Genomic DNA, 14,839 nt, shown 5'->3' on the forward strand with positions numbered 1-14,839 from the left:
TTCCAGTTTTCTCATTTGACTGCTTGTTTCCAGCAAGTCCTTGGGGTAGTAGACCTCTCTGGGCCTTGGTTACCCCATCTGTTAATGGGGGGCTGAGCCAAAGGCATCTAAGACTCTTCTAGCTATAAATCTGCTTCTGTGGCCTCTGGGCCTCAGTTTCCTCATCTGTAAAATGAGGGATATGGGCCAGGTGTGCTCTAGGGCTCCTTCTGTCTTTTTTTTTTCCAGGCAATTGGGGTTAAGTGACTTGCCCAGGGTCACACAGCTAGTAAGTGTCAAGTGTTTGATCTGAGGCTGGATTTGAACTCAGGTCCTCCTGACTTCGGGGCTGGTGTTCTATCCACTGCGCCACTTAGCTGCCCCTCCTTCTGTCCTTTCCCCAGACGTGACTCCCTCCCACAGATCAGAACACTCATGCATATGTGTGCGCACGCACACACACGACCAGGAATTCTGAGTCTTCCCAGGGGTTGCTGAGAGCTCCAGTCCCTTCCCCAACAAGAAGATCTGATCAGGTGCCCTCTCATTAAACTTAACAAAGCTCGTCACACTCCCTGTCTCCATTTCTGGTCTCACTCCAACCTTGTCACTCCACTGAAACTGTCAAAGTTACCAAAGATCATTTTTAAAAATTGTTCTTGCCTGCTTTTCCATGACCCATCACCTTTCCCAGTACCCAAAGATCTCTCCACCCTCCCAGAGAACCACCCCCAGAACACAGAATAAAATGACTAATTGATTCATGCACACCCTGGTTCCCCGGCTCTGCAGCTGTCTCTCCTCTGCGTTTGAGCCCTTGCTCATGCAGGCATTCAGGTTTTCTTTGTTGGGCTTTCCCTTCTTGTCTTTTGGCCTTCCTGGCTGGGTTTCCTTTGCTTGGCATCAGCCCACTTAACTTCCCAATTATACTCATGGTGACTTAGAACAAGAAAAGCCCCCACCTGCATGCCTCACAGTTTCCTTGACTGACTCCAGCTGCTGAGCGGCTCTTGGACTCACAGGCAGCCCTGCTCTGTTCAGGTACAGGGAAGACCTGTTCACCATGGCCCTACCTGAGGCGTGTGCCCAGCAGTGGGATCTCTTCTTGTTTTTTAAAAGTGTGAGGAAGCCTGGCATAGGGAATAGGGAACTGGCCTTGGAGTCAGGAAGATCTGGGTTCAAGTCCCACCTCTGATAGGCGTTGGATCCGAGACCCTCGGCCAGTCATAACCACTCAGGACCTAAGGGGGTGAGTTGTAGAGAAGAGAGTTTTGCCATCTGGGGGCTCTTCCTCCAATGAGTTTGTGTGTCCAGTCTGTAGCCTGGGCCACCCCCCCTTTTAAAGCATAATTCCAAATTACTTTTCAGAGTGTCTGAAAAGTTCCACCAGGGGTCATTAGTGGGCCGATCTCAACCCATCCAAGATGCCCAGTGATCTCCTGATCCCCAAATCTGATGGCCTTTTCTCAGTCCTCATCCTGGTTGACCTCTTCTCTGTTTGACACTGATGACCACTCCTCCCGGGCTCTCTCTCTTTTCTGGCTCTTCATGAATGTTCTCTTCTGGTTCTCCCACCTATCTGGCCGGTCCTTCTCAGTTTCCTCTGCTGGGCTGTCATCCACCACCACCACCCCGAGCTGTGGGTGTCCCCCAGGTCTCTAGCCTGAGTCCCATTTTGTTGACCTCATCCACTCCCATGGCATCAATGATCATCTCTTCGCAGATAGCTCCCAGTCCCAGTCTCTTCTTGGGCTCCCAATCCATATCACCAGTTGTCTTGTTGGACATTTTGAATGTTCTGTGGGTGCCTCTAACTCAACTTGTCCAACTCAGAACTCATGATCTTCTCACTTCCTTAAGCCCTGGGTTCACAACCTCTGGGGTGTCCTTGAGTCCTTGCTCTCCACCCTGTCCAGTATCAAAGAAGCCTCCCAGTCGGCTCCACCAGATCTGCATGGCTCCTCTCCAGCCCTGGGGCCAGCCCCTGTGGTCATTCACCTGTACTGGTCTCCTGCCTTTTGTTTCTTCCCCCCTCCAAGCCCAGGGGCACTTCCCTAAAGCACAGGTATAACCTCCTCATTCTCCTGCTCAGAACCTCCAAACACAGACTCCTTTGGTTGGTGTTTAAAGGCCTTCTTCACTTGGCTCCAATCTACCTTTCCAGGCACTCCATAGTCTGGTCAAATTGATCTCCTTGTTCCCATTAGACACTTCATCTCTGGCCTCTATGCCTTTGTCCAGGCTGTTCCCTAGGCCTAGAATGTCCTCCCTCCTCACCTCCACCTTTAGAATCTCTGGCTCCCTTCAAAGTCCAGCTCAAACATCAGCTTCTACAGTAGACCTTTCCTTATTCCCAGATGCTGGTCCCCTCCCCTCCCCCTGCCCCCACAGACCTATGCACATACCACGGATGCCACCTGGGAGGAGCCAGGATCATTAGTTTATGCATTGACCACTCAGTGCCCTGGATCAGTGAGCCAGGTCATGATGCCTTTCTGTGTCCCAGGGGTCTGGGGGATACAGCCTGTGGGGTATGTGTGTGGGGCTACTTAGAGTGGTGAATTTGAAACATCTTCAGGGTAAACAGGTCCTGGGCCTGTGGATCTGTGCTTCTCTCAGCTCTCCTCTCTCTGGCCCCTCTGCTGTTTGGATTCTCCCAGGTCATGCCCCTGTTTCTGACCCTCTGTTCATGGCCGGTTGGCCTACGATGTTGAGATGAGAGAGTTTGACAGAGGGCTCAATCTCTTCCCACTCCCTTTTCTGTGTTGTTCCTGCATTTATCCCAAATGACCAGGGGAGCCCCAAGGGCTCTTTCTAAGCCCTAATGAAGCAGATTCGCAGACTTAGAGCTGGCAGGGACCTCAGAGCAATGCAGGCCCCTCAAGGCCAAGCCCCCCATTCTGCATAAGAGGAAGCAGAGGCCAGCGAGGGAGGAGGCAGTACCTTGCCTCTGCAGGGACAGAGCTGGCCCTCCTGCCTTCTGCTGCTGGTCTTACTAGCTGGCACTGCCATTGCTTGGGCTGCATGGGGGTGGAGCTGGGGCCAGCCCTGGGAGGATCACCTGCCCACTTCATGGCTTGTTCCGTTTGTCCTTTCCAGGCGGAGACTGCATAAACTCGGCGTGTCAAAGGTGACTCAAGTGGACTTCTTGCCCAGGGAAGTTGTATCCTATTGTAAGGAGACACAGACTCCACTGGACACACACCAGTCAGAAGGTAAAATTCATTTGTTTTTCCACCTTGAAATGGATATGTCTCCATGGAAGGATTCAATTTGGGAGGGGGTTGGGATGGGGCACGGAGGGGTGGGGAGAAGATCCTCCCTCCCTCTTTCCCATGCTCCATCTGGTGAATTATCTCCACCCCTAAAGCCAAAGGCTTAAGGCACCTGTGTAAAGCTGGAGGGGAACAGGCTACCAAGGTGGGGGTGAGGGGCAGGTGGTCAGAAAGGCAGGCTCTCTCTTCCTCCTCAGAAGTGATTCACGTTAGCAGAAGTCATCATCCCAGGGGTGGGATCGGATTTGTCACCTGAGCAGGTGAATTTGGTAGAAATCCTAGAGAAGTCATTTTTAATTAAAGTTTCTTCTATTAACAAAAAGTAACTTTCCCCCTCCTACTTACTCCCACCATTGAAAAAGAAGATGGATCCTGCATAACACAATGAGTGTAGTCAAGCAAATAAACTCTTGTGCTGGTCCCACCCCCAAATGTCCTGTGCCCTGAATCCCCCATCTCTGGTGGTCAGCGGGGGGGTGGGGGTGGGAGAGGGAGGAGGGGGATGGGAGTGGGGGGCCCAGCGGATAAGACTGTGGCTGGCCGTCGCCTTGATCAGGGTTCTTAAGTCTTTCTGCATCATTTGTCTTTGTTGGTCTGCTCTTATATAAATTGTTCTTCCAGCTCCATCACTTTGCTCAGAGTCAGTTCGTAGAGCTCTTTCCTCATTTCTCTGAAGCTTTCTTATTCATCAATAACACATTCCTGTGCCACAATTTGTGCAGCCATTCTCCAAAAACATGAGCACCCCCTTTGCGTCCATTCCTTTGCCGCCTCAGACAGAGCTGCTATACACACGGGCTCTTTTCTTCTTCCTTTGGTCTCTTTGGGGCATAGAATGGCTGGCGTTATCAGTGTATCAATTATGAGCACAGTTTAGTGACTTTGGGGGGAGGTGATTCCAAATTGATATCCACATTTACTCCTCCACCAGCAATGCCTTCATGTGACTACTTCCCCTCAGCCCCTTCCCCATTGATCATTCTCTTTTGCTTGGCCATTCTGATGGGGTGAGGTACTGCCTCAGTTGCTTTCATTTGCATTTCTCTAATTGTTAGTGATTTTCAGTGTCTTCTCCTATGGCTTTAGGTAACCTCCTTATTCACATTCTGTGACTTTAGCACACTTCCTGGAACAAAGTCATCACTTAATAAATGCTTGTTCAGGGGGCAGCCAGGTGGCCCAGTGGATAGAGCACAGGCCCTGGAGTCAGGAGGACCTGAGTTCAAATCTGGCCTCAGACACATAACACTTACTAGCTGTGTGACCCTGGGCAAGTCCCTTAACCCCAATTGCCCTCACCAAAAAAAAAATTAAAATTAAAATAAAAAAAATGCTTGTTCACTTGTCTCAGCCATTTGTCAATTAGAGAGTGGCTTTTATTCTTATATGGTTGAATGGCTGCTTTATATAGATTGGATATCAGACCCTTATCAGCCAAGTGTTCCGCAAAGTTGTGGAGGGTTTCCTCAGTTACCTTTTCCCTTCTGAATTCTGCATTCTTACCACACCCTTGTGCTTAGCACAGGCATTCATGGGCTGGGTCAGGTCCTGGCAGCCAAGGCTTCTGGAACTCACATGCCCTGCAGATAGGCACCAACTGAGTGGCCTCTGGCTGGCTCGGGTGACCCTGCTGCAGGCAGAGTCAGTGAGCACACTGTCTTTCTCATGAGCTCTAACCCACTGTCCCTCAGTAGTCCAGACATTGGTCAGTGCTTGGCACTGAGGAGAAAATAGCCAAGCACAACAGAGAAAAGGGAACAACTCTGCCTCTCAGGGTGTGTCCAGGTGTGCGTACACATTTTTGTATGTGCCTGTCCGTGTGTGTGCTTCCTGGGACTGATGCCAGCTTGGCGATGGGGTCTGGGCTCCCGGAGTAAGCCAAGCACGCCCTCTGGTGGCTGTCAGCAGAGCAGGTCCACCAGTGATTCGAAGAGTTCCAGGAGAGCTGCTGTGTCAGACCTGCCCAGAGAGCTTTCCATAGTCAGTGCATCCTGGGAGGGGCCAAGGAGCCAAGTACAGCATCTGTTCTTGAAGGCTGTAGACTGACCTGGCCCAGAGCTCTCCTGGAAGCTCTCACAAGCCTGGCTGCAGGGATGCCTGCTTCAGCAGCAACTAGAGGGACTCTCCATTTTTCTGACCACCCCAGTCAGGCTCTCGGGGGGTGGAGCCTCTAGTACCTCCCTAGTAAACCATCCTATAGTGCCTACATGCTGGACTGAGATGCCACGGCTCCTTGGGGGTGTACAGGAAGGGGGCTGGCTGGGCACCATCTAGGGACTTCTGTTGGATGCTTGGGGCTGGCACTGGTCAAGCCAGGATACTGTTATACATTCTCTGGCATCTCTGGGAAGCCTGAAGAATTCCCATATTTAATGTCATTATCTCCCCAGTGGGAATTCAGAGCCCAGTCTGGAGATCTGGGCACTGGTGAGAGGCAGGACTGGGGTGAAGTGGGCAGAACTGGGTTTGAGTTCCATCTTTGCTGCTTGCCAAGTGTTAATACCCATCCCCCCACCCAGTCTCAGTTTCTTCATTTGCATAATGACATTAATCCCCCTTGCACCTCCTTCCTCACTGAGTTGTTTTGAGACTCAAAGGAGGCCAGATCTATAAGGGACCCTGTAAGCCAAGATCACTATTATCCCAGGGTGGCTTGTATGATTTCTCAAAGTCCCTCTGCCCGTGGGCATTTAGTAGTCAGACCCAGGAAAAATGGTGAAGATCGTTGATTCACACTACACCCACCAAAGGCACCCTTGCCCTCCAGGGACTCCGTAGAAGGAGAACGGCTCTAGGGTAGAAATGCACCTGTATCTTCAAGGAAGAATTGCAGCCCTTTCTCAGAGACCTCTGTGGCTCTGGCCATGGTGCTGAAGTGCTGTCCCCTACTTTGGTCCCCACCTCCATGTTCCTGTTCGGTCCTGAAGGGGACAGGGAAGGGTGGGAACTGTCTCCCCATTGCAACGAGCAGGTGCCAGTACTCAGGTTAAGAATCATTCACCATGGGGCAGCTAGATAGCACAGTGAATGGAGCACCAGCCCTGGATTCAGGAAGAGCTGAGTTCAAATCTGGCCTCAGACACTTGACACTAGCTGTGTGACCCTGGGCAAGTCACTTCACCCCATTGCCTCACAAAAAAAAAAAACAAATAAAAAGAATCATTCACCATGTGCCAAAAAAGGAGCTGATATTTCAGTCTGAAGGTCATAGGGAGCCACTGGAGTTTGATGAGTAAGGGAGTGACATGGTCAGATCTATGCTGTAGCAGAGTCGTTGTGGCTGCTGTGTGAAGGATAGATTGAAGAAGGGAGACATGAGGCAGGGAGAACAAGCAGGAGATTTGGGGAGTCATCCTGCCAGTCCCAAAGTAGCAGATGGTGGCAGCATGAGCCATAGAAAGCAGCCCAAAGTTGAATGTAGGAAACCTCATCTTGAGCCCTGGTCCCTGTGTGACACGAGGCAGGGGACTTCCCCTCTCTGGGTCTCAATTTCTTCACTGATAAATTGAGGCTAATCCTTATCCTTCCGTGCTCTCAGGGCTGTTTTTGTGTGAATACACCCGAGACACAAGAACCTTGCCATCATTGCCTGGGGAGGGTGCTGTTGGGAGGCCCCCATCCTTAAATTCAGGCTCTAGGGACTTTCCCCCTCCAAATGAAGTCCTCTGCCTTAGGAGCTTATTACCTCTAGCAGCTCTGGGGAGACTTGGAGACAGACCCAGGGAACATCTATAAGCAACCTGCAAGCCCTTAGAAAAGCTGAGGGACTAAACCTTGAGTTGTTTTCTGTTTTGACCTGAATAATGAGTCCCAAAGTCAGAATCTGCTGTCCTGTGCCCCTCTGGGGAATTCCTGTGGCCCTAACCCCAGCAGGGTGTGACTGAGCCTCAGCAGGAGTGGAGTGGAGCCCCACACATCCTGGCCACCAAGGGGAGGAATTCCCAGAGCTCTTGTTCTCTCTTGGTTTTCTTTGGGTCTGTGACTATCACTCTGCGAGCTATCTTGGTCACTGGAGGTGATCCATTGGAGAAGGAAATGGCAAACCCCTCCAGTGTCTTTGCCAAGAAAGCCCTTGGACTTTCTGGGAACCAAGATAGAGGAGTAAGAAGCAAGTTGCTCTCACTGTCACTTGTCAACCTCTGAAAGCCCAGAAAATATCACCCCAGGAAAAGCCCTGCAATAGCTGAACCAGAAGAAAGATGGGGTGCAGCAGTCCAGTGCCCCAGGTAGCTTGAGGGATTAATAGGAAGGGCCCCTCTTGCCCTGGGGGAAGGGGAGCTGTGCAAAACCCAGCAAGCTGGTGGAAAGCCCCACCTCAGCATACCAGGAGGATATCCTGAAACCCAGGTGGTGGAGCAGGCAAACGCCAACACCTGGACCCCCAAGTGCCTCAGTGAGGGTGGGGGGAACCAGTGGAAACCAGCTCAGAAAACCACCAGGTGCCTCAGCATTCTACAGCAAACAAGTCTCCTAGTGCCTCAGCAAAACTAAGGGAAGCAGCATTTCAAGGGGCCCCAGGCAGATAAACATCCTGCAACATTCATCTGAAAGGAGCTGAAGAAAGTGAAAGGAAAGGAAGGGCAGGCAACCTCCAGGAGCCACACTGCCCAATTTTACCCCTAGAGTTCCAGTGTTGCTGATTCCAGCTCAACACCAGGTAAGCTGCCAGAGCCCTACAGCCTCCAACTGCTAACACTGGAGGCCCCAGCACACAAAGCCAGTGACCAGGCCCAGGGCTCCCAACACAGGAAGTTTGGGTCAATGTTCTCTGCTCCCCAGCAGGAGAGCTCAATCTCTTTAAAGGCCAGGAAATAGGCAAACACCATGAGCAAAAAGAAATGTACCATAGATTCATATTATGAGAACAGTGAAGATCAAGGGAGAAATTCTGAAGAGGACAACATTGTCAACAAACCCACATTTGGAACCTCAGAAGAGAATATGAGCTGGTCTGAAGCCCAAAGAACCTTCTTAGAAGAGCTCAAGAAGGATTTTAGAAGTCAAATGAGAGAGGTAGAAGAGTCCTTAAAAAATACAATTGGCCAGTTGGAAAAAAAAATACACTGAAGAAAACCAGTCACTAAAAAATACAATTGGCCAAATGGGGAAAGAGGTACAAAATCTAATAGAAGAAAACAATTTGTTAAAAATTAGAATTGGGCAAATGGAAGCTAATGACTCTATGGGACAGCAAGAAACAGTCAAACAGAAAAAAAAGAATGAAAAAATAGATGAAAATGTAAGATACCTCATTGGTAAAAACAGCGCAGACCTGGAAAATCGATCCAGGAGAGACAATTTAAAAATTATTGGTCTACCTGAAAATCACGATGAAAAAAAGAGCCTGGACAGTGTCTTTCAGGGAATCATAAAGGAAAACTGCCTTGAGGTCTTAGAGCCAGAGGGCAAAATAACCATAGAAAGAATCCACTGATCACCTCCTGACAGAGATCCCAAATTGAAAACACCAAGGAATATAATAGCCAAATTCCAAAATTACCAGGTCAAAGAGAAAATACTGCAAGCAGCCAGAAAGAAGCAATTTAAATATCATGGAACCACAGTCAGGATTGCACAGGACCTTGCAGTTTCTACATTAAAAGACCATAGGGTGTGGAACATGATATTCTGTAAGCAAAGGAGCTTGGATTACAACCAAGGATCAATTACCCAGAGAAAATGAGCATGATATTTCAGGGGAGGAGATGGATATTCAATTAAATAGGGGACTTCTAAACCTTCCTAATAAAAAGAACAGAGCTCAACAGAAAATTTGATCTTCAAATACAAGACTCAAGAGAGACATAAAAAGGTAAATGGGACAGAAAGCTACAATATGTTGTTAATAAGGGCAAACTGTTAACATCCCTACAAGGGCAGATGACATTTGTAACTCTTGAGAACTGTATTGTCATTACACCATGTTTAAAGGATATACATAAAGGGTGTATACATCTAAGTTCACTTTGATGTAATGATAAAAAAAATCTAATCAAGTGGGTTAAATGGATCCAAGTAAGTGAATTAATATGATCTAAGAAAGGGTACTGAGAGAAAAGGAAAGGAGGAGGCAGACAAGGGTAAATTACATTACAGGAAAAGGCACAAAAACCTGTTACAGCAGAGGGAAAGAAGGGAGGGAGATGAGCATTGTTTATATCTTACTCTCATCAGATTTGGCTCAGGAAGGGAATAACATAATCAGTTAGGTATAGAAATCTAACTTGCTCTATAGGCAGTAGGTAGGAAAAGGGGAAAGAAAAGGAAGGGGGGATAGGAAGGGAGGGAAGAAGTAGTAAGGATAAAGGGGAAGAAAGGCTAATAGAAGGGAGGTGGGACTGAGGGAGGTGGTGGTCAAAAGCAAAACACTAGTGAGGAGGGAAAAGGAGAAAGAAAAGCATAAATGGGGGCTGGAGGGAAGGATGGGGAGAAAGACACAGATAGTAACCATAACTGTGAATGTGAATGGAATGAACTCTCCCATAAAACGGAGGAGGATAGCGGAATAGATTAAAAACCATAATTCTACAATATGTTGTTTACAGGAAACACATTTGAAAAAGAGCGACACACACACACACAGGGTAAAGGTAAAAGGCTGGAGCAGAACATATTATGCTTCAGCTGAAGTAAAAAAGCAGGAGTAGCAATCTTGATCCAGACAAAGCAAAAGCAAAAATAGATCTTATCAAAAGAGATAAGGAAGGAAACCACATCCTGCTAAAAGGCACCATAAACAATGAAGTAATATCATTACTAAACATATATGCACCAAATGGTATAGCATCCCAATTCTTAGAGGAGAAGTTCAAGGAGTTACAGGAAGAAATAGACAGCAAAACTATACTAGTGGGGGGACCTCAACCTTCCCCTCTCTGAACTAGATAAATCTAACCATGAAATAAACAAGAAAGAAGTTAAGGAGGTGAATAGAATATTAGAAAAGTTAGGTATGATAGACCTCTGAAGAAAACTGAATGGGGATAGAAAGGAATATTCTTTTTTCTTGGTGGTACATGGCACATACACAAAAATTGACCATGTACTAGGGCATAAAAATCTCACAATCCAATGCAGAAAAGCAGAAACATTAAATGCATCCTTTTCAGATCATGATACAATAAAAATTATATGTAATAAAGGGCCATGGAAAGATAGACTAAAAAATAATTAGAAACCAAATAATCTAATCCTAAAAAATGATTGGGTCAAACAAATCATAGAAACAATCAATAACTTCATTCAAGAGAATGACAATAATGAGACAACATACCAAAACTTATGGGATGCAGCGAAAGCAGTTCTAAGGGGAAGTTTTATATCTCTAAATGCTTACATGAATAAAATAGAAAAAGAGGAGATCAATGAATTGGGCATACAACTAAAGAAAAAAAACTAGAAAAAGAACAAATTAAAAATCCTCAATTAAACACCAAATTAAAAATATTGAAAACCAAAGGAAAAATTAATAAAATTGAAATTAAGAAAACTATTGAACTAATAAATAAAACTAAGAGCTGGTTTTATGACCAAAAAAACCCCCCAATAAAATAGATAAACCTTTGGTTAACTTAATTTAATTTTTATTTATTTATTTTTTGGCTAGGCAATGGGGTTAAGTGACTTGCCCAGGGTCACACAGCTAGTAAGTGTTATGTGTCTGAGGCCAGATTTGAACTTAGGTCCTCCTGAATCCAGGGCCAGTGTTCTATCCACTGTACCACCTAGTTGCCCCTGGTTAACTTAATTTAAAAAGAGAAAGAAGAAAACCAAATTACCAGTATCAAGAATGAAAAGGGTAAAGCTACCACCAAGGAAGAGGAAATTAAAACAATAATTATGAGCTATTTTGCCCAACTGTATGCCAATAAATTTGGCAATCTTAGTGAAATGGATACATATTTACAAAAATATAAATTGCCCAGATTAACAGAAGAGGAAGTAAAATACTTAAATAGCCCTATCTCAGAAAAAGAAATTGAACAAGCCATCAATGAACTCCCCAGGGAAAAAATCTCCAGGGCCAGATGGATTTACAAGTGAATTCTATCAAAAATTTAAAGAACAATTAATTCCAATGCTATGTAGAGTATTTGGGAAAACAGGTGAAGAAGGAGTCTTACCAAATTCTTTTTATGATACAAATATGGTGCTGATACCTAAACCAGGAAGAGTCAAAACAGAGTAAGAAAATTATAGACCAATTTCCCTAATGAATATAGATGCAAAAATTTTAAATGAAATATTAGCAAATAGATTACAGCAACTTATCACACTATGACCAGTTAGGATTTATACCAGGAATGCAGGGCTGGTCCAATATTAGGAAAACTATTAACATAATTGATTACATCAACACCAAAACTAACAGAAACCACATGATCATCTCAATAGATGAAGAAAAAGCTTTTGACAAAATACAACACCCATTCCTATTAAAAACACTACAGAGCATAGGAATAAATGGAGTCTTCCTTAAAATAATAAATAGCATCTACTTAAAACCTTCAACAAGCATCGTATGTAGTGGGGACAAGCTAAAAGCATTTCCAATAAGATCAGGAGTGAAACAAGAATGTCCAGTATTACCACTATTGTTCAATATTGTACTGGAAACATTAGCTTTAGCAATAAGAAAAGAAAAAGAAATTGAAAGTATTAGAATAGGCAAAGAAGAAACAAAGCTATCACTCTTTGCAGATGATATGATGATATACTTAGAGAATCATAATCAAGTAAAAAACTACTTGAAATAATAAACAACTTTAGCAAAGTTGCAGGCTATAAAATAAAGCCACATAAATCATCAGTATTTCTATATATTACCAACTAAGTACAACACAGCAAGAGATAGAAATAGAAATTCCATTTAAACTTACTGTAGACATTATGAAATATTTAGGAGTCTACCTCCCGAAACAAACCCAAGAACTCTATGAACACAATTACAAAACACTTTTCACACAAATAAAGTCAGATCTAAATAATTGGAAAAACATCAGTTGCTCATGAGTAGGCCAAGCTAATATAATAAAAATGACAATTCTACCTAAGCTAATTTACTTCTTCAGTGCCATATCAATCAAACTACCAAAAATTATTTTATAGAATTAGAAAAAATAATAAGATTCATTTGGAAGAACAAAAGGTCCAGAATATCAAGGGAACTAATGAAAAGAAATGCAGGAGAAGGTGGCCTAGCAATTCCAGATCTTAAATTGTATTATAAAGCAGAAATCATCAAAACTGCTGGATACTGGCTAAGAAACACAGTGGTGGATCAGTGGAATAGGTTACGTATGCAAGACACAGTAGTCAGTGACTATAGTAATCTATTATTTGATAAAGGCAGAGACCCCAGTTTCTGGGATAAGAACTCACTCTTTGAGAAAAACTGCTGGGAAAACTGGAAAAGAGTATGGCAGAAGCTAGGCATAGATCAAAATCTCACACCATATACCAAAATAAAGTCCAAATGGATTCATGATTTAGATGTAAAAGCTGATACTGTAAGCAAACTGGGAGAGCATGGAATAGTTTACCTGTCAGATTTATGGAGAACAGAAGAATTCATGACCAAACAGGAGATAGAAAACATTATGAAAAGCAAAATGGATCATTTTGATTATATTAAATTGAAAAGTTTTTGCACAAACAAAGCCAATACAACCAAGATTAGAAGGAAAGTAGAAAATTGGGAAAGAATTTTTACAACCAGTCTCTCTGATAAGGGCTTCATTTCTAAAACATATAAAGAATTAAGTGAAATTTATAAGAATACAAGTCAGTCCCCAATTAATAAATGGTCAAATGATATGAACAGGCAGTTCTCAGATGAGGAAATTAAAGCCATCTATAGTCATATGGAAAAAATGCTCTAAATCACTGTTGATTAGAGAAATGCAAATCAAAACAACTCTGAGGTACCACATCATACCTATGAGATTGGCCAACATGACAAAACAGGAAAATGATAAATGTTGGAGAAGATGTGGGAAAATTGGAACACTACTGCATTGTTGGTGGAGTTGTAAAATGATCCAACCATTTTGGAAAGTGATTTGGAACTATGCTCAAAGGGCTATAAAAATGTGCATACCCTTTGACCCAGCAATAGCACTTCTAGGGCTATATTCCAGAGAGATCATAAAAATGGGAAAGGGACCCACATGTGCAAAAATATTTATAGCAGCTTTTTTGTGGTGGCAAAGAATTGGAAATTGAGAGGATGCCCATCAATTAGGGAATGGCTAAACAAGTTGTGGTATATGAATGCAATGAAATACTGTTATGCTATAAGAAATGATGAACAGGCTGACTTCAGAAAAACCTGGAAAGACTTATATGGTCTGATGCTGAATGAAAATACCAGAACCAGGAGAATGTTGTACACAATAACAGCCATGTTGTGTGATGACTAATGTTGATAGATTTAACCCTTCTCAGCAATACAAGGATCTAAGACATCTCTAAAGGCTTCATGATGGAAAATGCTATCCACAAAGAAGAAAGAACTACGTAGTTTGAATGCAGACCAAAGCATACCATTTGCTGTTTTTTTCTTCTTTTGTGTTTTGTTTCCTCTTTCTGGTGGTTCCTCCTATTGGTTCTAATTCTTACTTACAACATCATTAATGTGAAAATATGTTTAATAGGAATGTATATGTAGAGCCTATATCAGATTGCAAGCCATCTTGGGGAGAGAGGGAGGGAAGGGGAGAAAAATTTAAAGCTCAAAAGCTTATGGAAGTGATTGTTGATAATTCAAAATAAATTAATTAAAAAAAAGAAAGCCCCATGGACATGACTAAAATGATAAAAGACATGACACCCAAAGATGAGCCCCTCAGGTCAAAAGGTGCCCAACACTCTACTGGGGAAGAGCAGAGGATAACCATGAGTAGCTTCAGAAACAATGAGGCAACTGGGCCAAAGATGAGAGGAAGCTCTGTCTGGTGACAAAGTCCAGTGCTGTGAAGATTGATATTGCATAGGAACTTGGAATGTAAAATGTCTGAACCAAGGTAGGTTGGATGTGCATGAACAAGAGATGGGAAGATCAAACATCAACAGCTTGGGTGTCCATGAAGTTAAGTGGACAGGAATGGGCACTACTGTGGGCAAGAATCCCCTAGAAGAAATGGAGGAGCCCTCACAGTCAACAAAAGGGGGAGAAAAGCAGTACTGGGCTATGATCTCAAAAATGACTGAATGATGTCTGTTTGAATCCAAGGCAAACTATTCAATGTCACAGTAATACAAGTCTGTGCTCCAACCACTGATGCGGAAGAAGCCAAAGTCCATCAGTTCTATGAAGACCTATAACATCCTCTAGAAATAACACCAAAATAGATGTCACCATCATTATAAGGGATTGGGATGCTCAAGTAGGAAATAAAAAGATAAGTGGAATAACAGGCAAGTTTGGCCTTGGAGTACTAAATGAAGCAGGGCAGAGACTAACAGTGTTGTTGAGATAACTTTCAACAAGCCAAAGAACATGAACATCACTAGATGGTCAATATAGAAATCAGGTGGATTATATATTAGGCAGGCAAAGGTGGAAAAGCTCTATGTGGTCAGTT

General features: G+C 44.1%; 1 protein-coding gene across 6 annotated transcripts in view; it reads left to right on the forward strand.

Moving 5' to 3' along the window:
- The window catches only part of DYNC1I1 (dynein cytoplasmic 1 intermediate chain 1), a 193,159-nt gene that overhangs the window by 47,382 nt on the left and 130,938 nt on the right, over positions 1-14,839 (forward strand). For all 6 annotated transcript variants that reach the window (XM_020999971.2, XM_020999975.2, XM_020999973.2 and 3 more), the window contains one exon: positions 3,079-3,194. In XM_020999971.2, the coding sequence (XP_020855630.1) occupies positions 3,079-3,194 (116 nt within the window). The remainder of the gene's footprint in view (positions 1-3,078; positions 3,195-14,839) is intronic.

The sequence above is a fragment of the Phascolarctos cinereus genome, unplaced genomic scaffold (assembly GCF_003287225.1).
Source record: "Phascolarctos cinereus isolate Bilbo 61053 unplaced genomic scaffold, phaCin_HiC Scaffold_1;HRSCAF=81, whole genome shotgun sequence".
NCBI lineage: Eukaryota > Metazoa > Chordata > Mammalia > Diprotodontia > Phascolarctidae > Phascolarctos > Phascolarctos cinereus.